General features: G+C 54.5%; 1 protein-coding gene across 2 annotated transcripts; it reads left to right on the top strand.

The window, feature by feature from the left end:
- Nucleotides 1-4,006: 4,006 nt before the first annotated feature.
- On the top strand, nt 4,007-23,398 carry ENDOV (endonuclease V). 2 transcript variants are annotated; one of them, XM_037808889.1, is made up of 10 exons: nt 4,007-4,156; nt 4,652-4,823; nt 11,428-11,562; nt 11,809-11,848; nt 13,101-13,213; nt 14,060-14,128; nt 14,490-14,618; nt 16,763-16,836; nt 17,631-17,680; nt 19,210-23,398. In XM_037808889.1, exons 1-10 carry the CDS (start codon nt 4,113-4,115, stop codon nt 19,323-19,325), a joined length of 942 nt encoding a protein of 313 aa, XP_037664817.1. In that variant the 5' UTR covers nt 4,007-4,112; the 3' UTR covers nt 19,326-23,398. The 2 variants fall into 2 exon arrangements, with proteins under 2 accessions (XP_037664817.1, XP_037664816.1); XM_037808888.1 differs by having other exon boundaries at nt 4,010-4,156; nt 19,205-23,398.
- Nucleotides 23,399-26,493: the final 3,095 nt, after the last annotated feature.

The raw sequence follows: 26,493 nt of genomic DNA on the forward strand, positions 1-26,493 counted from the left end.
CTTCTATTTTTTATTCTTGTTCTGGTTCTTTCTGATGTAAGGAAAATGTTCAGAGATAGATTGTGGTGATGAACGCATAACTATGTTATCATACTGTGGACAGTGGATTGTATACCATGGATGATTGTATGGTGTGTGAATGTATTTCAATAAAACTGAATTTAATTAAAAAAAAAAAAAAAAAAAAAAACAAAAAACCTTGCCTGGAAATGCCAAGGGGGACACGATTTGGGTTGCTACCTGAATCTGTGCTTCCCAAATTGCAGTTCTCTGACCCTAAATAAATGCCTTTATTGCCTGGCAGCTTGGTTTCTTATTTCTCGGTTGACAGGGTCATGAGCCCAGCCAAGCAGGTCACTGAGTCCTCGGCACCGCCATGCTAATGGAAACAAAGGTCTGGTTAAATGTGAGCTTGCTATAGCAGCTGGGCCTGGAGGGGGGTGGGGGGTGCCCGAGGCTTTGGGCTGAACAACAAGCCCTCCGCACCATGATTAGCATTTATATTGCAGTCTGCATTTTTCTAATCCCTTCACATTCATTAATTAAGCCTATGCTAACAGATCATGAACACCCTCTTTCCAGTTGGAAAAATAAGCAACAGGAAAGTGCTTTCTCCCCAAAAAACAAAATGCTAACAAAACTCACACCTCATCACGCTCTCTGTAGGATATTTCTGGGGACAGGGGCCCTGCTTCCCTTTGAAGAAAGTCACCTCGGGCAAGAGCAGAGTAAAACTGCAGAGGAGACGGGCCCTCTGACTGCTCCAAGAGGCTGCTCATGCTCCAGTGCCCATATCCTATAAAAACCGCCCTCAGCCTTTCCTCCCCTTCCCTCCACAACTAAACTTGAGTGTTCTACATTTCCCAATATTCCTTCCTGATTACCACTACCTACTTGTATCCTGAAGCACACCAGGGCCGAGAATGACTCCTGGTTGGCTCTGACCTCACGGCTCTGAAACACGATGAGGCTGACACAGGATCAGCCCTCAGCCCTGGATGTGAGTCCCAGCTCTCCCATTCACCAGCTGCATGACCTCGTGATGTCACAGAGCCCCAGGAAAGCCCCGGAAGTTCCCTGAGAAGTGGAGGCCTCAGGTTCTTGACTCAGCCGCAGGAAAGAATTCAAGGGCTAGTCAGTGTACAGCCAAAAAGTGTAATGCGAAAGTATCCCTCTAAGGGGCTGAGCACGTGTTCTCCAAAGAAGTGCTCTGAGGTCAGAATCCCTCCATTACAAGGACTTGGAGGGGCCTTCCCACTCTGGTTATGCTAATACGGGATGGATGAGCTGCACTTTTCATTGGTTCTTTTCGGGTGCCAACTTGAGTGCAGGCTAAGTGTGCAGGGGGCTAGGGTTAGGTGTGCACGCTCCAAAAGGAACTTCTTGTTATGGGTCATAGTCACTTCCCCCTCCCTCCTTCCCTATATAACTGCCTCACTTAGAAAAGCCACATGACCTCTTTAAGCCTCACCTTCCTCACTGTAAAATGTCTTCCAATATCGTGGTGAGAAATAATGTGAAAAACTGAACACAGTACCCAGCGTTCAGTGGTGCTCCAGAAATGGCACTTGCTCACTCTCCTAGCTGAAACTTGACCCATCTTTCAAGGCCACTGTCAGCTGTCAAGTGCTAATGATGCCTATCAAAAGCAGTGGGTTTTCTGCCCGATGAGCTCAAATGACCAATTACTGAGACAGCAGGGTTTCAAAGAAAGAAAGGGTTTATTTTTGAACACAAAGCAGGAGATCAGACAGCCTATAGGCCTAAAAAATCTGTCTTTGCAAACTTCAGTAACTCTTGATAGTTTTATAGTTATCAAAACATGGGCAGGTTTTAGGATAATGAGCACAATGGCTCAAGATGACAAAGTTAGAGATGATCTAATTATTGAGCATGTGCAGACTGATTACATGCTTAGTCACAAAGTACGTAAGAAACGTGGTGGCCTTAAAACGATGATGGGTGTGATTTTTTTTTAATAATAATGAGGTATAGGTCACTTACAGGTTAAAGTTTAAGCCACGGCACATGTCAGGCGGGCCAATTTTGGTAAGATCCAGCACGGTCTAACAAGATAGTTTGGGAACTGGGGTTAGTTTTGGACTAACTCAAGGCCCTTCATTAATAAACATTAGGGGCTGTCTTTAGTAATCATAAGATTCTAAAGTTGAAAAACACAATAAGTGGGTACAAGTGAGGGTCAGTGACAAGGTTTTACAATCACAAGATACAAGCTCTAGAGTTACACAATCATTATCAAAGATCAAGAAATTTCAAGTATTTCCCTCTGGCTATTCTAATATACTAGAAAGTAAAAAAGAAATACCCATATAATGATTCAGTACTCATAATCATTTGTTAAATCATAACTTCTCGGTTACACTAATGTGAACCTCAAACTCCAATCCTAGTCTCCTGTACTTTTCTCTTGAGATGCTGAAAGACAAATTGGAGTCAAGTCTGCATATTATGGCATGTTACTCAGGACACCAAGTTTTGCTGCAATGAGCAAGTCTGATCACTTGCCAAAACAGAAGCAGCTTCAAGCTTCTAGGGACAGCAAGCAATTTTTATGGACGTAAGAAAGGAAGTTAGCTTACTCCCATTGATTGGACAGGAGTTTGTCCATCTTACAGGGGCAGGTTTAGGGTAGGTGGGCTTTATTTTGTATCGGGTCAAATGTAACCAACTAGGGGCTTGATTGGCCATCTGGCTCCACGACCTTGGTGGGGATTTCAACTTTCAAAAAATATCAAAAGGAAGCTCAACAGAGAGTTGGAGGGAGTGGGGCACAGGGGTTTTTTGTTCGTTTGTTTTTGGCTCTGAGGGGTCCTCAGTGCTTTCTCTATATAACTTTATTAGATATAGCTTCAGACCTACATTACTTATTCATATACTTCTCTGAATTTCCCTAGTGGAATATAACAAGTTAGATCACTACGCTTCAGCCTCGCTGGCTGCCTTGTCCCTTTCCTACCTCGGGATCTTTGCACGTGCTGATCCCTTGCACTAAAATCCTCCCTTCTCCCATCACCCTTCAGACCTCCTACCTGTCACCTCCTGAGAGAGGCCTTTCCGAACCACCAGTTCAAAGTAGTCCCCATGTTATTTTCACTCATAGCACTTATCAGTTTGCGATGACATACTCACCTATCTTCCTGTTTCCCTGAGCAAGCTGTAAGCCCAGCTTCTAGCCCAAAGCCTGGCTCAAAGAGGGCACGGAATAAATATTCTTCAGAGGAGCAGGGGATAATATCCAATGTTCCACATGTTGCCCGTATTTAGTTTGGTGGAGCAAGCTTTCCGCTCACCAAGATCTAAGCAAAGGAAAACCAAATTGTTGAGCACCCCTGTGAATCTAGCCTCGCTAAGCGATGTGAGGAAATGAACGCACGATTCCCGCCTGAAATTGGCGTCAAGGGGACGTGCCAACGGCAGCTGCCCCGTAAGTCTCTGGGAATTAAGTACTGAGCTGTCCTAGTGGTTTATTTAGCACATTATTGGGAGTTCTGCACGGCGGGCTCTGGCAGGGGCTGGAGTCGCGGGGAAGAGAAAAACGCACGCCCTTCTCTAAACTCAGAGGTTCTGTGCTTAGCTGGTTCTCAAAATAGTCATTCCCTCAGCAAACGGCGAGTGGTCCTTCTGTGCAGCGCTCAGGGCTGGATGCCGGGGCAGCTCGGAGATGAATCTCACCGGGACCCTGCCTCCCGTAGGAGGCCCAGGTGGAAGCGCATGGGCTCCGCGGATCCTCCCGCTGAAAGACGCCGCCGCCCGGCGCCGTCTGTCAGCCATAAAATGGGGGCGCCCGGGCCTCGCCGGGATCTGGGAGGGTCAGAGCAGGTACGTATGCGAAAGCGCTTGGGAGACTGAAGCCCAGGTGCGTGTTTCTGCTTAAACGGCAGAGCCTCCGCGAGGAAGCAACTGGTGCCCGAGGGGCCGAGCGGGGAAGACTGAGGGGCGAGAGACGGACCCTCGGAGACGCCAGACGCCACAGCCGCCTAACACATGGCGCCGTGACGGCCAGTCCCGCGCCGTGACGGCGAGGCCAACCCCGCGCCTGTGTGAGGCGTTCCGGAAGTGACGATGCCGGAAGAGGCGTCCGGGGCCGAGCCATGGTGGAATGGCCGCCGAAGGAAACCCTGTTACGTTGGAAACGGTAACGGGGTCAGCAGACGCGTAGGGGCCGGGGCGGGAGCGACGCGGCACACCTCCAACTCTCAGGCCTCACAATCCTCCGAGTTGAAGCGGCCCGTGCGCGAGCTGCCGGGGTCCAGCTTTTGCTTCCGGCGCGGCGGCGAAAGGGCCATCGGGAGTTGTAGTTGGCCGGGGTCGGTGCCGCGCGCGCTTCCGGCTCCCTTACTCTACAGGCTGAGTTCGGCCGAGCTGTTAGGGCCGTGACCCCACCGTGTGTCCTTTGACCGCCCCGGGACGGAGGAGTATAAACCTGGCAGGGACACTAGGGAAGACCCCTCCAGTGGTCGCCACAGGCCCAAAGTCCCGGGCTTGGGCTTGGCTTTCACTGTTCCTAGTAGAGAGTGGCTGGAAACGGGGCGCCCGGGCTGCAGTCGGCGCCGAGATGGGGTTGCGGAGCGAGAGAGTCTGGAGTGGGTCCTCTGTCCCCGCTGACGTCTCTCCCCTCCATCCCTTCTAGGGAGCAAGCCCTGCTGAAGGCCTGCGTCATAGACTGGGACACGGAGGCGTGGCAGCGGGACCCAGCCTTCTCGGGTCTGCAGAGGGTCGGGGGCGTTGACGTGTCCTTCGTGAAGGGGGACAGTGTCCGCGCCTGTGCCTCCCTGGTGGTGCTCAGCTACCCTGAGCTCGAGGTAACCCGGGAGGGAGGCTGAGCCAGGTGCCGGCCCGCGGTGGGCCAGGCGAGGAACAGCCGCCGCGAGAGGGGCGGGGGCTCCAGGGCAGGGGGTCCTCAGATGAGGGAAGTGGGGTGAAAGGCAAAAACTAAAGGAGGGAGGCTTACCCGGCGGGGGACAGGTGTTCCCAGGGGAGGCTCACCCATTGGCCTCTGGGTGAGCTCTGTGATGCCATGCCCACCCCCACCACCCAGATAAAACGCCCAGGTAGGTTCTGCGACTGTGCTGTCTGAATCAGCCCATTAGCTTGGCCCCACAGTCTGATTGTCACCTTGGGTCTCCATCAGGTCCAACAGCACCACACCCTCAAGTCGCCCAAACTGGAAATCTGTATGTCTCCCTCTCCCGGCAGCAGCCCCATGCTGGCTTCTGAGTTCACTGCACACAGTCCCCACTTGTGCATCCCCACGGCTTCCTCCCCTGGCTGTGCCACCAACACCTCCCTTGTGGGTGACAGCAGGGTCCTCGCTGCTCCCCCTTCCTCCCCAGGGTTGCTCCTCTCCAGTCCTTTCTCTGTACTTCTAAAAAGCGCGTGTTCACTTCCCTTTGTGGTCCACCGAATCGTGCTAGATTGAATTCACACTCAGTGACCCAGCTTAAAGGCTGTCCCCTGTCTGTCCTCTGCTTCGTGGAGCACCGTAGGGTCAGCCCTCACCAGCTCCCTGGCCCTCCCCACACAGCCACGCCCCACAGCTCGCTCTGGACTACTTTGAATTCCTCAAGCTGTATCTGACTCCCTGTCCTTTCTAGTGATGCTTCTTCTGGAATATTCTTCACCTGGCTAACGAACTCCTGCTCATCTCTCAGGTCCCAGCGTACACATTATTCCTTCCAGCTTGCCTCTCAGCACCCTCTCCTTCCTCTTTTTCACACTGCAGTGTGTCTTTCTCCCACACTGGCCCATAAATGCTGTGACGGCAGGAACCGGGTCTACTTGTTCACAAGTTGTAGCCTCAGCGCCTCGTTCAAGGCCTGGAGAAGACCCTTGAAGATCTCTTAGATACGCAAACAAGTGAACAGTCACCCTGATGCATTTGGAGTCAGCAGCTGAGGGAGGTGAAGAGAGAGGCAGCCTAGGCTGGCCGGGTCCTGAGGAAGGAGGCCTTTGCCGTGTAGCTCAGGTGCTCCCTTTTCCTGCTGCAGCGCCTTCGGGCTTTCCCGGAAGGCCCTTTCCATAAAAGTCAGCACGAGCTGCGGGAGCACCTGCTGTGGTGACCTGGCTCTGTGGTGGTGAGGGATGGCGTCGGAGCAGGGGCACAGACGTGCAGCCAGACTGCTTAGTTCACACCCCAGCTCTGCCTCGTCCTGCTCACCCCGCCCCTCTGGGCCTCCCTTTCCTCTTTTCCGGCTCGGGGGTGACGACAGCGTTAATACCCAGCTCGCAGAGTTGTGGCGCGGAGTAAATGGGAGCGTGCACAGAAAGTAGCTAACACAGTGAGCCCATGACGAATCCATGACAGCTATGGATGACGACATCTCACCCCCGAGACCCAGTTCTAGCACACCCCCGTCCCCCCAGCTGCAGAATCAACTGCCCCCTCGCCGGGGTCCTCGTCCCTTCCCGCTCACATTAGTTATCAGTTTCCCTCCCTCTTTCCCACTGATGGTAGCTTCTCCAGGGCAGGGTTAGGCCTCGTTCCTTGCGTGACCCCAGCACTGAGCAGATGGCCTGCTCCTTTGCTGCCCTGAGCTGTGGAGGCAGAGCTGGGACACCATGGGGAGTCGAGGTCAGTGGCTCCCCAGGGCCTGGGCTGGGTCTGTGGACCAGAATCAAGGGAAGTAGGTTTAAAACTGCGGATCCCGCTGGCCAGTCTGTAGAGACAGAAGTGGGTCAGCGTGGCCGAGGGCTGAGGAAGGGGTGGGTGGGGAGTGACTGCCGAGGAGCACATGATGTGTTTTGGGGTGATGAAAATGTCCTAAAATTAGATTATAGCAATGGTCATATACTTTATTTTTTTTCCTTAAAAGCGAGGTTTATTTCTATTTAAACAATGCTCAAGGAACTTTTAAATGATAAGACAACTCAAACATATCCATGTTTAATTTAATATACACTTTAAACAGGTGAACTTGATGATATATAAATTATATCTCAATAAAGCCATTTAAAAAAAAAAACAGATTCCAGAACCACATCCCAATTACTGAATCAAAGTTTCCAAGAGTGGGGTCTGGGAATCTGCTTTTGTAACTGAGCCGCCCTGTGATTCTGAGCAAAGCCGGGTCGGGGAGCCGCTGGCCCAGCTTTTCCACGGCCCCTTCCCCCAGCGTCCCCGACGATGACTGCCTCACACACGTTGAGCTAAAATCTACTTTTTTAAAAACCTTTTATTTAGAAATACTTTCAAACTTATAGGACAGTTGGAAAAATAACACAGACCCATACAGGGGACTCCAACATACCTCTATCCACCCAGATAACCCAGAGCCACCAATTTTAACAATTTGCCACCTTTGCACCTCCTTCCTTCCTTCCTTCCTTCCTTTTTCCTCTGTCTCTGTGTATTCATCTGTCAATCCATCCATCAGTCCATCCACCTGTCTTTGTCCATCATTCCATTGTCTGAACACTTGAGAGTAGGTTATATACCTCACACTCCTAGAACACATCATACTGCCACGTACATATCCCAAGACCACGGATATCTACCTGTATAACCACCTTAAGTGCAGTTATCCAGCTCAAGAAATTAAACCTTGATATAAAGTTTACAGTCTATATTCCAATTTTTTCACGTGTCCCAATAATGTCCTTTTCAGTGTTTTCTTTTCCTTTGTTAGATTCTGTCCAGCATCATGTAGTGTGTTTGTCATTGTCTCTTTAGTTGCTCTTTCTTCTTTTGATTGTGGGAACACGTATGCAACATACACTTTCTGTCTCAACCACTCCTGAGCACAGCATTCAGTGGGATTACTCATATTTACAGTGTTGCAGTACCCTCACCACCTTCCGTTACTAAAGTTTCCTGGTCTCCCAAACAAACCCTCCACTTACTTTGCATTAACTCCCCATTCCCCCTGCCCCCCACCCCTGGTAACCCCTACTCCAAGTTCTGTCTTTATGAGCTTGCATATTTTCTTTGTAGTCACCATGGGTCTTAAATTTAGCATCCTAAATCTGTAACTCTCTTGTTTGCTTTGATACCAAATTAACTTCAATAGCACAAGCAAACTATGTTCCTATACTCCCCCGACTCCCCACCTTTGTGTAGTTCTTGTCACAAATTGCATGTTTATATGTTATGAATCCAAAACCACTGATGTGTCATTACATTTTGTGCATTTGCCTTGTCTATCCTTTAGGATAGGGATCTATCCTTTAGGGAGTAAAATGTGGGTCACAAGTGAAAAATGCAATAGTACTGACTTTTATATCTATCTGTGTCATTACCCTCACCGTAGATCTTTATTTCTTCATGAGGCTTCAATCTGTTGTGTATTGTCCTTTCCTTTCAGCCTGCGGAACTCTCTTTAGCATCTCTTCTAGGGCTGGTCTAATGGTGACGAACTCTTTCTGCTTTTGTTTATCTGGGAATGTCTTAATCTCTCCCTCATTTTTGAAAGACACTTTTGTCAGATATTGAACTCATGGTTGGCAATTTAAATTTGTCTTCCCACTGCCTTCTTACCTCCATGGGTTTTCATGAGAAATCAGCACTTAATCTTATTGCAGCTCCCTTGTGCATGACACACAGCTTCTCTTTTGCAGCTTTTGGAAGTCTCTATCTTTAGCATTTGACAGTTTGATTATAATATTTTATACTGTGGGCCTGTTTGGGTTTATCCTGTTTGGAATTCATTGAGCGTTTTGGATGTGTATATTTGTGTCTTTGATTAAATTTGGGGAAATTTCAGTAATTATTTCTTTGACTATTCTCTCTTCCTCTTTCTCTCTTCTTCTTTAGGGATTCCCATAATGCATGTACTGGTGTGCTTGATGGTGACCCACAGGTTCCTCAGGCTCTGTTCACTTTTCTTCATTCTTTCTTCTTTCTGCTCCTCAGACAGGATGTTTCCAATTACCTTATCTTCAAGTTCACCAGGTTTTTCTTCTGCCAGCCCAATCTGCTGTTGAAGCTGTCTGGGGAATTTTAAATTTCTGTTAGTGTGGACTTCAGCTCTCTTTAGTTCCTTTTCTTAATTTCCATCTCTCTATTGATATTCTCTTCGTGTTCATTTATCCTTTTCCTGATTTCCTTCAGTTCTTTGTCCTTGTTTTCCTTTAGCTCTTTGAGCATATTTAGGACTTAAAAAAAAAAGTCTTTGTCTGGTGTGTCCCAGGTCTGCTCCTCCTCATTCATGGTTTCTAATGCTTTAGTCTTCTCCTTTGCTCAGGCCGCCACTTCCTGTTTCTTTGTATGTTTTGAAATTTTTGTTGAAACTTGGACATTTTCTTGTTGTTTCATGTGTCTCCTCAATGAGCTTTGTTGTACTTTCAGCGTAAATTACCACTGCCCCTTGGTCACTTGGTAATTTATTCTTTATTTCTCAGATGATTTTGTCATTCTTCAATTCCATTTCCTTTTTCCGTCACCTCTTGTGTCTTCCCTGTTTGTTTTGTTTTGTCCACCTGGTTCTCAGTTTGGAGTGTCTGCCTTTTTTGTTCTTTCATATCTGTCATTTGTTTAGGAATATTTAGTTCCTTGTGGAGAGTGACAATGCTTTCCTCTGCTTTGTGATTGCTTAGGGGACTAGCGTTTTCATCAGCCGACAGTGCTAGCGTTTGCTGTCTCAGGTCTTGTAGAATCTTTGTACAGCTGTTGACTGCTGTTTACTGTTCATTTTAAATTGTGTTGGATTCTCCTAGAGCAGTAACAGGTAGCTCTGTGGAGAGGGCTGGGGGTTTGGGTGGCCTATTGGACTTCTTAGATCTTGAGGGACAGTGAAGTGCAGTTTCCTTAATAAACTGTGCCCTTTTCTGAGGCAAAACTGGCCGATGTGTCTTCTGATCTGTGACACTCTTGTTTCCGAAAGACCTTAAACTCCCAGCCCTTGCATTCTCTGGGTCACACCTCCTCCTCCCCAGAGGCAGCTTCTCCTGGAGAGGTCTGCCTTTGGCCCGTGTCCTTCCAGGCGTCTTCCTTCCAGGTCTCTTGCCAACGCTGTCCCACCAGGTCTCCTTCTCTGCTGTTTGTGTCCCCGTGCAAGCCTGGTCCTCTCCTCTCACAAGTGCAGCTTAAACAGTTTTGTTGGCTTCTACCACCATGGTGACCCCACCACAGCCCCTCCTCACCCAGTCCCCACCTGCCTCTGCCCAGCCCAGGGCCTGGGGCTGCCTCAGCCAGTTGAGGCCGTTTATTTCCCCACTTGGGGTTGGAGCTCACAAAACGCTCATCCCCTCGACCTGCCTTTGCTGGGGCTGGGGAGCATCTTTCTTTCCCCTCCCTGTTGATCTCTGGTTTCCAGAGGTTGTGTGAGGAGATTCTGGTTTCAGCAGTGACTGTTTCCTATGGGAGCTCAGTCTACGTCTGAATTTCACCTGTGTCCTCACTGAAGGTCGCCTTGTGGTTTCGGGGTCAGCGATCTGGCCTGCTGGGGTCGCTGAGTCTGAGTTCTCTCACCTGTCCTGGGATGGGGCGCTCCCCACTTGGGGCCATTGGCAAATTCGGTGCGTTTCCTGTTGAGTCATTGACAGAAGTTTGCGAGGAAGGGCCCCTCCCTCGGTGCCAGCAGAATGATCACCTCTTCTAGGTCCTACATTAGTCACTGGTCCATCGTCCAACAAGGAGCCAAAGCTGAGATTGTGGAAGTATCACCAGAATTGAGGATTTTGATTAAAAAAAAAAAAAAATCCAGGGAAGTATCCATACGTACCTGGTGGGGAAAGCTGCTCCGTGCCCTGGCAGGTGTGCCGCTGACAGGAACACGGGCGTGAGGCCCTGCTGCTGTACTCCACACACAGCCTTCCACCGTGCTCGAGGCGGCCGAGCTCACGAGCTGGGACAGCCCCAGACTCTCTCTTTTAGACTCTCCTGTCCCCCAGGACCCTTGTTCTCTTTTAGACGTTCTTGTTCTGAGCACATGCTGGTCCTTTAGCTGAATTGTTTGAAGTCCCTTTTCATAAAGCCAGTGTTTCCTTCCTTGCTACTACAGACTCCAAGAGGACAGGGCCTTTCTTCCCACAGTCCCTCCTAATGCCTGTTCACCTTGTACCAATTCATTAGAGCCTCCAAATGCCCAGGTAGGGTGAGACAGGTGTCAGCTCCAGTTTGCAGCAGGGGAGCCCTGAGGAAGGCTCAGGGCAGGCAGGGGTGAGGCCGGCCCCGACTTCAGGCACCCCGTGTGGCCCAGGCAGGGGCAGGACACCTTTCCAGTGGCTTCACATTGAGTCCCCATCACCAGCTTGCAGGTGGCTCATCCTAACTCACCGTCTTGCACTTTCCACTGAGATGGGTGAGGTACAGAAGGGGAGAAGTGAGGATGGGATCGGGGCGGGAAAGGAGAGCGTGTGGAGCCTGGGATGAACTGGAGGGAGAGGAGAAGAGCACAGGAAGGTGGGTGGGCCCAGGGAGGGGCGCAGAGCCCACGGGGGCACTGACCTGCGCCTGGCTGCCGGGCACAGGTGCTGTACGAGGAGTGCCGCATGGTCAGCCTGACGGCCCCCTACATAACCGGCTTCCTGGCCTTCCGAGAGGCGCCCTTCCTGGTGGACGCGGTGCAGCGGCTGCAGGCCACAGAGCCCCACCTCACGCCCCAGGCAGGTGCCTCGAGCCCCCACCTCTGAGGGGGCAGCCTCACCTGGGGAGGGAAGGCTCTGGGCAGTGCCCCCAACCCCTGAACCCAGAGACCTCACCTGCTTCCTGGGGAAGAAGAGTAAGTTTTCCCACCTGGGCCCCCAAAGTGACCTCTGTCCCTGCCACCACCACCATCGCCCATGACCTGGCCCTGCTGGGTGGACCTGGGGCAGCTCGGCTGACCTGACCTTCCCCTGTGGCTCCTCTAGGTCCTTCTTGTGGATGGAAATGGGGTGCTCCACCACCGAGGTAATCCTGCTCCCTAAGGAGAGGGTCAGGAGGGCTGCTGCGGGAAGGGGAGGCCAGAGAGGGGGCTCTGCAGCTGTGCCCCGGGCACTCTGTGGCCAGCATGGGGCTGGCAACCCCGTCCTGGGCCTGTCTCCACCCTGGGACACGGTGTCCACGCTCGGTGCTCATCCCCTCTTCCTGGTCTCCTACTGCCCCACATACTCACACCCCCAGGACACACCCCTGCCCGGCAAAAAGACCCTCTGCCTTTTTTCCACACCCCCGTCCCACCCTCGTACCACCCCTGGCCTCCACCCACAGCACCCCAAGCTGGCGGATCTCCAGGGGCTGCCGCTCTGGGTTTGGTTTGGTTTTATTAAACTTTTTATTTGAAATAATTTCAAACTTACAGGACAGTTGCAAACACAAAATTCATGCAGACCACACCAACATACCTGCCTCCAGAGCCCCGATTTTAACACTTTGCCGTGTCTACTGTATCATTCTGTCCATCCATCTCATCCACCCGTCTCCATCCCTCTGTCTTTATCTGTTTTCTGAACATTTGAGGTAGGTTGTGAGCCTTTCTGTTCTGAGTGAACGTGACAGGCAGTCACAGCCCCGAGCCCTGAGTGGCCCCCACGTTACGGGCAGACTAAGCCCAGGCAGGCGTGCCCGTCCCCAGCTGATGGGGGAGTGGTGGGAGCCCCATCCCAGAGGTGCAGACTGAGGGAAATGGACTGTTTTGCCCCCAGATACAAACCTGGGGGTGCTGTCTGGGCAAGCCTGGGGGGTCAGCAACAGCAGCCAGAGGCAGCGATGCGGGGTGCTGGCCACCTCCCTTGGAGCCTGGAGTCCAGAGACAAGGGATGGTGCCCGGCGGTCTGGACGCCGGTGCCTGAGCCCACAGGCCATGCCCGGGCCACACCGCAGGAGGCACAGCCTGGGGGCAGCGAGCACAGGATCCATAGGCTCCTGAGGACAGCCAGGAAGGGGAGAGGGAAGGTTCCAGAAAGCCAAAGGAAAGTGAGGGTGCAGTGTCGGGGCACACTTCTCGACCCAGCTTTGCCCCCCGTGGAGTCGGGCAGAGGGACTGTCCCGCTCCAACCCGGGCCTGGTGGCGGGGTCCGAGGGGAGCCTGGGGACCCCGCTTTCCCCAGCCTCTGCTTCCAACAGCCGCTGTTGACGCGGGGGGATCCCCAGAGCGGTTCTGGACGGCACTCGTTCCAGGCCCCTCACCCTTCCCTGCCCGTCCCCCTGTGCTCCCTCGCAGGCTTCGGGGTGGCCTGCCACCTGGGCGTGCTCACCGACCTGCCCTGCGTTGGGGTGGCCAAGAAGCTCCTGCAGGTGGACGGCCTGGAGAACAATGACCTGCACAAGGAGAAGGTGGGCAGGGGCCTCGGGTGGGAGCCCAGGGGCGGCCCCGGGGGCTGGGCACGAGAGAGCTCCCCTCCTCGTGGCACCCCTAGGCCGGCCCTTGCCTGTGGTGCTCTCCTGTCCGTTCCTGGATCCCCAGCCCCTGAGGAAGACCCACTTTTCTCTGAACCCCGAGAGTTTGCTCCCTGCTCGCAGCTCCTCTCACAGCCCCCAGAGATGCCTCTCCCCTGCCCATCACCTCTGCCACTGCTGCACCCCAGTCGGGAGGAAGTCGGCAGCTACTGGGGACGGGGCCAGCTCCTGGCTGTCCCTGGGGCCCCCGTTGCCTCCTCCCGGGAGAGTGCAGGCCTCCAGGCCCGCCCCGTATGCCCCACAGCCTTCCTCGGAGCTGCCCCCTCCCCCCCCATCACCTCGCCCTCCCCCTCTCCTGCTGCACTGCAAATGCCAGGAGCAAAGGTCACGTCTTTCGCATGCAGGTTGAGTGTTCAAGGCCTGCATTTGTAGAGTTGATGCCAATGTGCCCTGATCCCCAGCTGGAGAGGAACAGGCAGGAAGTGGTGGGCTCGCCTAGGGGTCCACAGTTGGCCCAGTGGGGAGGCGTCGGCCGTCCTCCTGGCCTGGGCCTCTGTGAGTCGCTCCCGTCTAAGCCCCTCCTCTAGAACCACAGCAAAAAGCAGAGCTGTGAGGGCTGGGGCCCCCCAGACACCTGTCACCCATTTGTAGGCAGCGCTGTCATGTCCAAGATCTGGCCTCCTCCTTCCTGGCCCAGTGACAGCTCGGGTGTTACAAGCAGAGAGGCGTCCTTCACCTTCCCCGAGAAAAGGCCTCCTTCCCACACATTTCCTCACTTTCCAGATTCGACTCCTGCAGTCTGGGGGGGACACGTTTCCGCTGATGGGGGTCTCCGGGGCTGTCCTGGGAATGGTGAGTTGTGGGGGCTTGTGCCCGCCAAGCAGGTCCCTGGGAGCTACCGAGGGCCCCAGGTCAGAGAGGCACAAAGGAGGTTGGGGAGGGGCAGGGCTTCTGCACAAACATGCACACACATGTGCACGCACGCAGCAGCACACCTGCTCGCCTCCCCCTTCCTGCCATGTTTGTGTCCTTCCACCCCCATTCTGGGCCAGGACCTCCCGGGGCCTCCTCCCCACCTCTGAGGGCTGGGAGCTCCTGCCCCAGGTGCCCTCCAGGCTCACGCCTGCCCCCGGGACACGTCTTCAAGTCCCCAGCCGTTCGCTGGCCCTGACCCCATGTCCTCTCACGCCCTGACCCGGCCTCCTTGCCGCAGGCCCTGAAGAGCCACGACCACAGCTGCAAGCCCCTCTATGTCTCCGTGGGCCACCGCGTGAGCCTGGATGTGGCCGTGCGCCTGACCCACAGCTGCTGCCACTTCCGCATCCCGGAGCCCGTGCGTCAGGTGGGTGCCGGCGTCCTCCACCACCCCTCCACCCGGGGCCAGCGGGGAGCAGGGTCAGCATCGGGGACCAGTGAGACGCCACCGGGCGCCCACACGCAGGCCATGGCCCTGGGGAGTGGGTGGGTATAGGTGAGACCGAGCGCAGCCACCAGGGTGCCCACAGCCCACCCAGGGCCTCCCCCAGGACGAAGGACCACTGGTACGGGCGGGCTGCGTGCCCCCAAGAAGCCTCTGCAGCGAGGGGCAGGGTTCTTAGGGGAAGGGAGCCGGGCGGAGGGCAGGCCAGGCCCAAGGAGGAGGCCAGTGCCTCGGGAGGCTCAGCGCCAGGGTGGGTGTGCCAGGGCAGGTCTGAACCGGAGAGTTGCAGAGTTGCCTTTCCAAGCAGCGTCCGTGCGCATTGTGGGCTGTCGGGCCTTCCTGGGGCGGGGAACGGGTGCCCCTGGCCCCCCGAGCTGGCCGCCCTCCCGGCCCCTGGCCCGGTGCTGGTTGGCAGAGGGACCGGACTTAGAACGCGATGCAGTCCCTCTCATCTGCTCCTCTCCGACGCGTCTGCACCAGGCGACCTGGCCTGGAAGGTCCTGGGGAAGACCCTGTGCCAAGCCGGCCGTCCAGCGTCGTCCAACTGCGGCAGTGCGCATGCCACCAGCAGAGGACCCCTGTGCCCACCCCCAGAGGCCTCCCGGGCCTCGGGTCCTCCTGGCCGCAGCCCTGCAGCTGGCCTCCAGGTGGCAGCAGCAGCCCACAGACCGCAGGGCTCGCACTGCGGCCAGCCGGGCCCGAGGGCTGCAGCTCTCTGGGCCAGCGGACGGGCCAACACCTTTGGGTGGCCTCCCAGAGAGGACACCCACCCCCCGGCCTCCCTGCCTCTCACCCCCGTCTTGGCTGGTTCCCAGGCCTGTGTCTGGGTCCCCAGGAGAAACCCCAGAAACCCTACTGAGCCTCCAAGGCCGGAGCCTTCACTCTCCCTCCTCCTCCCCCTCCCAGTATGCCCCCCGGGGGTAGTGACCCCCTGGCCTTGCTGGGTCGGGGCCAGCCTGCAGAATGCCTGGACCCCTCGATGCAGGACGAGGGCTGGGTGCCCAGGTCCGCACAGAGCCAGTGGCAGGCAGGACGCATACCCCCTGCTCCCAGGAGCCTGCCATCCCCATCACCCCGCCCAGTGGGACCCGTTCTCACTCTGGCCCGTTTTCTTCCTGGGCTCATGCTCTCTCACTCTCTCCCACTCTTGCTGTCAACAGTTTGTCCCCCGACTACTCCCGGAAGGTCCCAGGTGGGCGGGAGGGACGGTTAGCAGCTGTCTGCCCTGGCCGCCGCCCCTGTCCAGCTCAGTCCCCTGCCACGGTGGACGCCCCGGCCACAGGCACTGCCTCCTGCAGGGACGGGGTCTGCGTCCTCTTGCCAGGCCAGGCCAGGCCACTGCCCCTCCCCTCGGGGACCTCTGCCCAGCAGGGCCTCCGCTGCCCTCGGTCACCCTGGCCTGGGCGGATCAGCTGTCACTCTGTGTTAGCCGTGTGGCCCCAAAGCTGGGCTAAGCCCATCTGAGCCAGAATCGGGGCTTCCTGAAGCCAGGCACCCTGGGGGTCGGGGCAGTCAGGGCCTGGGGTCCCCACTCAGGCCTCCAGCCCCTCCATGCCTCCCTCTCTGGGCCAAGCCCCAACCAAGCCCTCTTTCCATCCCTATCACCTGGCCGACTTGCTGGAGGCGCTCCCCTCGGGAAGGGGGTACCAGCTGACACTAGTAGGGAAGACGGACGATGAACCAAAAGCAGTGCCATCTGGGCTGAGGAGGGCCCTGGGACAAGGTTTCTAGCAGAGAGCCTTTTGGCTTAACAAGCCTACAGGGAGGCACAGGCTGGAAACCCAGGGAAGGCGGGCTCCAGCCGAAAGGCAGGAAGAGGGGCCGGGAGCCCCAGGCCGAGCCCTCCAGGAGCCTGCCGGACTGGTCTGAAAACTGCAGACCCTGACCCTGAGGCTGTTGCCCACCCCCACCCCAGGGGCCTGCTGCCCCTCACTCTCGGAAGGCAGGCATCAGGCTGTGGGAGCTGGAGCATTCCACCGGGTTGCTCGGGGGCGGGGGCATGTCCAGAGGCGAGCTCAGGCCCTGGCCAGCACCTGCGTGTCTCACCTGGGCCCTCTGTCCCCCAGGCTGACATCCGCTCCCGCGAGTTCATCCGCAAGACCCTGAGCGTCCCCAGGCCACCCCCCCTGGAGCAGGAGAGGTGAGCGCGGGGAGGCTGGGCGACTGCACCTGGGGCAGGCCGAGGACACAGGAGGGGGTCCGTGAAGAGCAGCCAGCAGGGTGCTAGGGCTGCTGTGAGCTCTCCTGAAACCCCCCAAAGCCCACAGACCACGGGCCTGCCCGGCCCCAAGTCCCTGCTCCTGGCAGGGCCACCCCAGGGTGCAGGCTCCTCCCAGCTCTGCACGCCTTGGTCTCCTGGTCCATTTGGGGGCGTCACAAGGCCTCAGTGAAGTGCGGTCCACGTGGCTGCCAGCGATGTGCTTCCTGGAGGCAAGACACTGTTGTCATGCCTTTACACTGATAGTTTAATCCTTGCAGCAGCCTGGCTACCCGACATTTTACAGACGAAGCCGAGGCACCCAGCATTGCATAGCCCTGGGCCCCACAGCTGGAAGGGGCACAGCCGGTTTCGATTGGCAGTTTGGACTCAGAGCCTGGCCCCCCCAACTCTGCACCGGGGAGAAGCTCCCCAAACGAGACTGCTGACGGGGCCGGGCTGGATCATTTCAGACATTGCACGTCTGCTCTGCTCATTTTCCCCCGAAGCCAGTGGTTATTCCTAGGCCCGGCCAGATGCTCTGGAAACTGAGGGGGACCCCCTAAGCTTCCACAGGGCCGGGGCCTGGCCAGCTTGTTTGCACGCAGACCCCCGGCAGCCCAGGCATGCCCGGCCCGCTGAGCCAGGCCCTGGCAGTGGCCTGCCCAGGACCGCGTGCAGGAGCGAGGGGCAGTTGAGGCTGGCCCCAGTGTGATGGTGTCCTTCTCTATTCCCAGGAGCCAGAAGGCACAGAGGCCCGAGGTGTGCCCTAAAGGAGACTCGGAAGGTGAGTCCAAGAGCCAAGGCCCCAGGACAGATCTGGAAGCCCCACATCCAGGGCCCAGGAGCAGTAGGGCCAGGGCTGGTGGTCAGGCAGAGCTGGGCGCCACGGAGGCTCAAAGATCTCCCGCTGTCCGCTGCGGCCTCTGGGAACAGTTGCCAGTCCCAGGGGACTCGTCTCTAGGGACGGCAGGGAACATCGTCCCCCATCAGCACGTGGAATCCCCAAAGGCACTGCGTGAGCCTGGAGAATCTCCCCCACACACACCCACAAACACGGGGATCATGGCAAGCTCACAGGCGAGCCCCAAGATGGCACCCTCCTCTGCCCCTGCCTTGTCTGCTTGGCCATGGTCACTGCTCCGCCGTGGACACAATGCTCCACTGTGGACACCATGCCCCACCCTGGTCACCGTGCTCCACCCTGGTCACCGTGCTCCACCCCATGCCCCACCCTGGTTGTGCTCCACCCTGGTCACCGTGCTCCACCCCATGCCCCACCCTGGTCACCGTGCTCCACTCTGCTCACCGTGTTCCACCCCATGCTCCACCCTGGCCACCGTGCCCCACTCTGGTCACCATGTTCTGTCCTGGTCACCATGCTCCATCCTGGTCATCGTGCTCCACCATGGACACTGTGTTCTGTCCTGGTCACCGTGCTCCAACTTGGTCACTGTGCTCCTCCCTGGTCACCGTGCTCCGCCCTGGTCACCGTGCCCCACTCTGGTCACCATGCTCCGCCCTGGCCACCGTGCGCCACTCTGGTCACCATGTTCTGTCCTGTTCATTGTGCTCCACCATGGACACTGTGTTCTGTCCTGGTCACCGTGCTCTGCCCTGGTCACCGTGCTCCACCCTGGTCACCGTGTTCTGTCCTGGTCACCATGCTCCGCCCTGGTCACCGTGCTCCACTCTGGTCACCGTGTTCTGACCTGGTCACCGTGCTCCAACTTGGTCACCGTGCTCCACCCTGGTCGCTGTGCCTTGGAGCTGCTGTCATGTGTTCAGCAAAAGGCAGATCTGCACAAGGCAGACAATCAGACCTAGAGACCATGGGTTTGCTCCCCCTGGAAAGTGGGAAGAGAATTCTGGGGTCAGCTTTAAACCCATCCCAGCAGCAGCAGCCACATGGAGCCATCTCCACCTTGACCATGGGGGTCCACGCCAGGGTGACCAGGCCTCCGGCACTCCTCAGCTCTCAGTGCCGGCCCCTGGCTGCCCTGCCCACCTGCCTGCTTCTGCCCAAACCCAGTGGTCTGGAAGCAGGAAGAGAACATTGTTCCATCTCTGACAGCCTGGAGGGGGCTGAGGTGGGCGGGAGCAGGGGAGAGCGGCCTGCCGGCGCCTGTGCTGTGGTGTGGGGTGCCTGATGGGGCCGGTCCAGCACCCCAGGGGAAGAGTTGTCAGGCCCTTGCTGTCCCATATGGGGGTGGGAGAACCCCAAAGAGGGGCAGTTGCCTTCCAGGAAGCCAGGTGAGCCCCACATCACTGTGGGGTGCGAGGCTGACTGATAACCTCTCATCCCTGCCAGCGCAGCCCCAAAACTCCAGGAGCCGCCCAACTGCCGAGCAGCTACACCAGCCCCATTGGGCCCCTGTGGCCCTTCCTGGAACTTCCTCTCCCCTTGCTCCAGCTGGAAGAAGTCCCAGTAGAGAGATGGGCAGAAGGCGTGATGAGAGCACAGCCCTGCTCTCGACGTGGCTCTCAGCCCAGCCTTAGCCCTGGCACTGCACCAGGCAGCCCCAGACCCCCAGGTTCCCCCAAGGACTCTGGAACGGGTGCCCAGAGCATAAAAAAATTCATGGAGGCTTTTGCTGATCGTGCTGATCTCTCCAAAGAGCCCACTGTCATGAGTCGACAGCTCGGGGCCAAAGTCCAGAGAGGCCCGGGCTCTCGCCTCCCTCCATGAGCCCTATCGGCATCTCCTTTTGTTCATGGTGGGAGAGCTCCCTTCCAGGGTCTGGGTCCAGGGGTCTGCAAGGGAGGCAAGTTAGGAAGGTGTGGGAGGCGGAGGGGCCCGCTGGGGCCATGTGGGCTGTGGAGGCCGCCCAGGGGCTTGAGGAGCTCCATGTGGTGGCCCAGTGCTGGTGGGCAGGTTCTGGCATTTTGCACAGGTGCCTTTTTCAGGTGCTGAGGCCCGGGTTTTGATGTCCTGTCCTGCCTCGTGCTGCCTCCCCAAATGAGGCAGGATGTTGAGCTTTGTCCTCTGGGGCTACCTTCCTCATAAAAGCTGGGGCTTCTCTGGGAGCCCCTGCCTGCACCTCCACACCCTGATCTCCCCAGCAGGACCCCCATGCTACCGGCTGAATAAAACCAGCCTGTGTCCAGGGCTTTAGACCTGACCTCTGGGCCTCAGCACTTGGGGCTTGTGCCAGGTTCTCCCAGCTCAGGATCCACAGGGCTGAGAGGGAAGCACGTGAGGAGGCCCCTGAGGAGAGCTCGCGTGCCCCGGGGTCTGCCAGCTGGGGGGATGGAGCCCCCAGGCCCTGGCATTCAGGCCCCGGTGCCTGAGATAGTGAAGGGGGTTGGGGTGGCGTGGGGGGAGCTGCTTTCTGGTCCCGGGCCCCAGCACCACTGGCCAGAACCAGGCTGGAGTGTTTGGCTGGGGGGGGCACCCGCCACCCCCCACGCTACAGCGAGCAGGGCCTTGGCTTCTCGCAGCCCGTGCCACGGCATCCAGGAGCTTTCCTGGAAGTGGTCTGGCGTTTCCTAAGAGACCCCACCCAGTGGACTCGGGGACCCCTCACAAAGGCGGAGGGGTCTCTGTCCCAGCCCGACAGGGCAGCGGCTTGAGCCCCGGGAGCTCGGTGCTCCGCAGCCCTCCTTCCCCCCAGGGGACCCGGGGAGGGGGCACCAGGGAGCAGGACCCGCCTTGGTCCTGGGGTCCCTAGGACTTGCCTCCCAGCCCCATCTCCAGCCCGTGTGGGGAGAGCACCCCAGGGACCTCCCGGTGGGGGGAGGAGAGGGGCAAGGCCGGCTGGAAGGACGCGAGGGTGCCGTGCCCCCCTGTTCTGGGCCGGGTTGGGAGAAGGTGGGTCACTGGCGGGAGGAGCCCTCAGCCCCAGCTGGCATCGGCCGCGGCAGGAGCCGCCTGGGCTGGGCTCGGGTGCTAAGCTGGAGCCCCTCACCTGCTCACACGTGGCCCCAGTAGACCGTCGCCACGTGACAGCCCTGAGCTGTGGCCCTTTCTGCCACACTGCGCGGTGATGGACACAAACTCAGTAAATGAGGGGTGGGGATTCCAGCCACCAGCTGGACCCAGGAGCAAGCCCCCATGGTCAGGGGGTGGGGGCCCTAGCATCGGTCATTTCCCTCCTCAGGTGCCAGGGGGACGGGCCATAAGAGAATGTCCCCAGAGCAGGTTCGCCCAGCTCTCTGGTGTTCCTAGGCATGAGTAGCCCACGGGTACCCTGGCCAGGGACAGTCTGGTCCTGGGGCCACAGCAGGAGGGGGTCCTGCATGGTTGCTGGGTGGGGTGACACCTCCTCAAACCCACCCCAGGCAGGGAGCCGAGATTGACCATGGGGTCATGTCGCCCTGAATGGGTAGGGGCTGAGGGTGGGGGCGGCTGGGCAGGGGAGGGCTCCCCCCCCAGTGCCCGGATTTCGTCCTGTGTCGAGTGCTCGTGGGAAAGGGAAGTGTGGCTGGCACTCGGCCGGGGCCCCAGGCAGCTGCTGCCTCACCCCACCCGCCTGCTGAGTCAGAGGGCGCCAGGCCGCCCTGATGGTCCCAGGACCCGGGCCACAGCGTGCCCCAGGCTGCCAGGACCCTCGGGGACGGCCTCAACCTGCTGCCCACTCCAGGACCTGCCACCCTGGCCCCAGGCAGCCCCTCAGTCCCCACACAGCAGCCAGGGCTGGAGGGCGCACAGCTGGCCCCGCCACCCGCCTCACCTTCCAGATGCTTCCCTCCCGGTGCTCCATCAGGATGGGTAGAGCCGGCGGGGACCCTGACTGCCTCCCACCAGCTGGCCTGGGACAAAACACGGACCTCCCGGGGCCTCGGGGCCTCCCAGACCAGCCGACCGGGAGGCTCAGTGCCACAGGCAGCAGCCTGGGCGCAGCTCCCAGCCTGTGGACAGTCCCGGACCCTCTGAAGAGGCCAGGGTTGATGGTGTCTGTCTGCTCGGCTGTGCTGACGCGGAAGACGAGAAGGAAGACACGGTCTCCCCCCTCCCCAGCTCCCTTGCAGGGTCTCCGGAGCGCAGTCCTGGAAGACAGGCTTGTCCGCTCCTCAGGGCCTGGACCCGAGCTGTCCTCTGCCCCTTTCACACCCACCTCGTGCCCCTTCCATCAAGAGACCCTCCGCCCAAAGGGGTGGACGGAGCTGGCAGGGCCCCAGGGCTCAACTTTAATGGTTCCTCGGAGGCCACAGGGGTCAGGGTGGTCTCCCCTGGCGGGAACATAGCCGGGTTGACTGTTCTCTCCCTGCTGGGAGCTTGGGGCAGAGCGGCTCCTCCTTCCCCCAGCGAGGGGCAGGCAACTTACGTGTGATGGTGGCTTGTTTATTGCGGTAAAAGTCACCCTCCTTCTAACCATTCTAATGTGTATAATTCAGTAGTTTTTAGCATTTTTAGCATATTCACAATGTTGCACAACCATCACCACTTTCAAGTTCCGGAAGATTTTCGTCACCCCAAGCAGAAGCCCCCTACCCGTCAGCAGCCACACCCCGTGCTCCCCTCTCCCCCAACCCCTGGCAGCCACCGATCTACCTTCTGTCTCAAAGGAGTCACCTGTTCTGGACATTCCATGTAGGTGCAATCTACAAGGTGGTCTTACATGACTGGCTTCCTTCACTTAGAATAATGTTCTCCTGGTTCAGCCATGGTTTTTTTGTAACTTGTATCAGAACTTTATTCCTTTTTATGGCCAGATAGCGTTGCATTGTTTGGATAGACCACCTTCTGTCCATTCATTAGTGGGTATTTGTGTTGTTTCCACTCTGGGGCTATTAGAATAATGCTGCTCTAAACATTTGTATGTAAGATTTTGTATGTACATACCTTTTCGAGACTCTTGGGTGTATACTTAGGAGTGGAACTGCTGGATTATATGATAATTCTGTTCAACTTTTTGAGAAACTGCCAAGCTTTTCCAAAGTGACTACCGTTGTACATTTCCACCAACAAAGTAAGGTGGGATTCCAGTGTCTCCACATCCTCACCAAGGGTAGGGTGAAGTGGTGTCTCCTTGAGGTTTTGGTTTCCATTTCCCTGATAATTAGTGATGTTCGGCATATTTTCAGGTGCTTATTGGCCATTTGTATGTCTTCTTTGGAGAAATGTCTATTCAAATCCTTTGCCTATTTTTAAAATTGGGTTGTTTGCCTTTTTATTGTTGAATTGCAACTATTTTTTATATATTCATCAGATATATGATTTGTAAATATCTGTGGGTTATCTTTTCACTTGATAATGTCCTTTGATGTACAATATTTCTAATTTTGACGAAGTCCAGTGTATCTCTTTTTTTTCTTTCATTGTTTGTGCATCTGGTGTCATAGTAAGAATCCATTGCCTAATCCAAGGTCATGAAGATTTATTCCTGTGTTTCCTTCACAGAGTTTTATGGTTTCTGCCCATACATTCCATTCTTTGATCCATTTTGGGTTAATTTGGGGGGGGGGCATAATGTAAGGGTAGGTGCCAACTTCATTCTTTTGAATGTGGATAACCAGTTGTCCCCACACCAATTATTAAAAAGACTATGCTTTCCCCGTTGAATGGTCTTGGGACCTTTGTCAAAAATCAGTTGGCCGTGGGTGTGTGGGTTTATTCCTGGAATCTCAATTCTATTCCATTAGTCTATATGTCTATCCTTATGGCAGTATCACACTGTTACAATTACTGTAGCTTTTTTCCTGATATTTTATATTTTGACATAATTTCAAACTTACAGGACAGTTGCAAAAGTAATGCAAAACTCATACAATTCCAAGTTACCCCCACCCCCAGATATCCAAATCCACCAATTTTAACATTTTGCCACATTTGCTGTATCATTCTATCCATTTGTAATCATTTATCTATTTATTTATCTATCAATTTTCTAAACATTTGAGAGTAGGTTATATGCTTCCTGCTCCTTGGATATATAATACTTCATGTACATTTCCTAAGAATAAAGATATTCACATGTAACCATCTTAAGTATAGTTATCAAGTTCAGAAACTTGAACATTGATATGATGCTTTCAGTTTGTTTCAGTTTTTTCATATGCCCTAATGTCTGTTCCGGTTTGCTAAAGCTGCCAAAATGCAATATACCAGAAATTGATTGGCTTTTACCATGGAGATTTATTAGTTCACAAATTTACAGTTCTAAGGCCATAAAAGTGTCCAAACTAAGGCGTCAACAAGAGGATATTTTCACTGAGGAAAGGCCGATGGCATCTGGAACACCTCTGTCAGCTGAGAAAGCACGTGACTGGCGTCTACTTGTCCTTTGCTCCTGGGTTGCATTGCTTTCAGCTTCTGATTCCAGTGGCTTTCTCTTTAAGTGTCTGTGGGTTCTCACTTAGCTTCTCTGGGGCAGACTCTGGTCTTCATCTCTTAGCATCTCCAAAAGTCTTTCCGTCTGCATCTCCAAGTGTCTGGGTCTGTCGGCCCCTGAGCTCTCTTAAGGACTCCAGTAAACTAATTAAGACCCACCTTGAATGGGTGGGGTCACATCTCCATGTAAATAATCTAATCAAACAGTCCCACCACAATTGGGTGGGTCACATCTCCATGGAAACAACATGATTATTCAAACCAGCACAATGTCCTTTTGGGCCTTTCTCCTACATTGTTAAGATCCAGTCCAGGATTGTATATTGCATTTAATTGCCCTTGTCTCAGTTGCTCTTTTTTTTTTAAATTGTGGGAACTAATATGTAACAAACTCCCATCTTGATCACTCCCAAGCACACCATTCAGTGGGATTCATCACACTCACAGTGCTGTGCTACCTTCGCCATCATCCATCACCAGAACTTTCCCAACACCCCAAACAAAATCCCACACCCACTTTGTGTTAACTTCCCATTCCCCCTCCTCCCCCTCCCTCCCTGGAAACCTGTACCCTACTTTCTGTCCCCATGTGCTTGCATATTCTAGCTATTTCATATAAGTGGAATCAGTTACTGTAGCTTTGTAAGTTCTGAAATTGGGAAGTGAGAGACTCACAACTTTGTTGTTATTTTTCAGGATTGTTTTGACTATTTGGGATTCCTGGTGATTCTATATGAATTTTAGGATCACTTTTCCATTTCTGAAAAAAAAAAAAAAAAAGGCAGTTGAAAGTTTGATAGGGGTTGCATTGAATTTCTAGATCAATTTGGGGAATATTGCCATTTTAACAATATTAAGTCTTCCAAACAATGAACTAGGGATGTCTTTCCATTTGTGTGGGTCTTTTGTTTCTTTCAACAGTGTTTTGCAGTTTTCAGTGTACAAATCTTCATTTCCTTGTTTAAATTTATTCATAAGTATGATTTTATGCTATTATAAATGAAAATGTTTACTTAATTTCATTTTTGAATTGTTCATTGCTATTGTATAGAAATACAACTGATTTTTTGTATATTGATTTTTATCCTGCAACTTAACTTGTTTATTAACTCTAATAGTTGTGTGTGTGTATGGAGTCTGGAGGTTTCTGTATATAAGATCATGCCATTTGCTTCTTCTTTTCTAATCTGTATGCTTTTTGTTTCTTTCTCTTGCCTAATTGCCCTGGCTAGTACTTCCACTATGATGATGAATAAAAGTAGCAAGAGACATTGGTTTTGTTCCTGATCTTAGAGGGAGATGTTTCAGTTTTTCACTATTAAGTATATTTGTTGTGGGGTTTTCATAGATACCCTTTATCAGCTTGAAGAAGTTCCCTTCTATGCCTAATTTGTCAAGTGTTTTCATCATGAAAGAATGTTGGATTTTGTCAAAGGCTATTTCTGCATCTATTGAGATTACCCTGTGGGTTTTTTTTTCCTTCACTCTATTAATATGGTGTATTGATTGATTTTCATATGTTAAACTGCTCTTGCATTCCTGGTATAAACCCCATTTGGTTATGGTACATAGTACTTTTAATGTGCTGCTGGATTTGGTTTACTAGTGTTTTGTTGAATCATTTTGCATCTGTATTCATAAGGGATATTGGTCTGTAGTTTTCTTTTTTTGTGGTATCTTTATCTGGCTTTGGTATCAGAGTGATGCTGGCTCCATAGAATGAGTTGGGAAGTGTTCTCTTCTATTTTTTTGGAAGTTTGGGAGGGATTCTTGCTAATTCTTCAAATGTTTGGTGGAAACCTCCTGGTCCTGGGCTTTTCTTTGTTTGGAGGTTTTTGGATACTGGTTGAATCTCTTTACTTGTTATAGGTCTAGTCTGGTTTTTTATTTCTTCTTGAGTCAGTTTGGTAGCTTGTTTCTAGGTTGTCTTATAGTATTATTCTCTTATGACTGTGATGTCCTTACTTCATTTCTGATTTTATTGATTTAGGTCTTTTCTCTTTTCTTCTATCAGTCTAGCCTGTGAGCAGTTTATAAGAACACCCTCCCCCCACTCCCAACCCCACCTCCCTCCAAGATGCCTGAGTAGGGTGTGGGAGGACCCCCGCCCCAAGCAGGAAGATTTACGGAGGGTCAGGGCTCAAACCACATCAGCCTTCAAGCACTTCCCTGCAAATAGCCATCCCAAAGGCCTGGCACGAGGGCAAATCCTACCCCACCAGAAACTAATGCCCCACTGATTCCTCGGATAAGGACCCGACTTCAGGAAAGTAGGGTTCCAGCGAGCCAGTTGGAGGACAGCAGGAGGCAGCATAAACCCCAGGGTA

This window comes from Choloepus didactylus, chromosome 18, assembly GCF_015220235.1.
Source record: "Choloepus didactylus isolate mChoDid1 chromosome 18, mChoDid1.pri, whole genome shotgun sequence".
Lineage (NCBI taxonomy): Eukaryota > Metazoa > Chordata > Mammalia > Pilosa > Megalonychidae > Choloepus > Choloepus didactylus.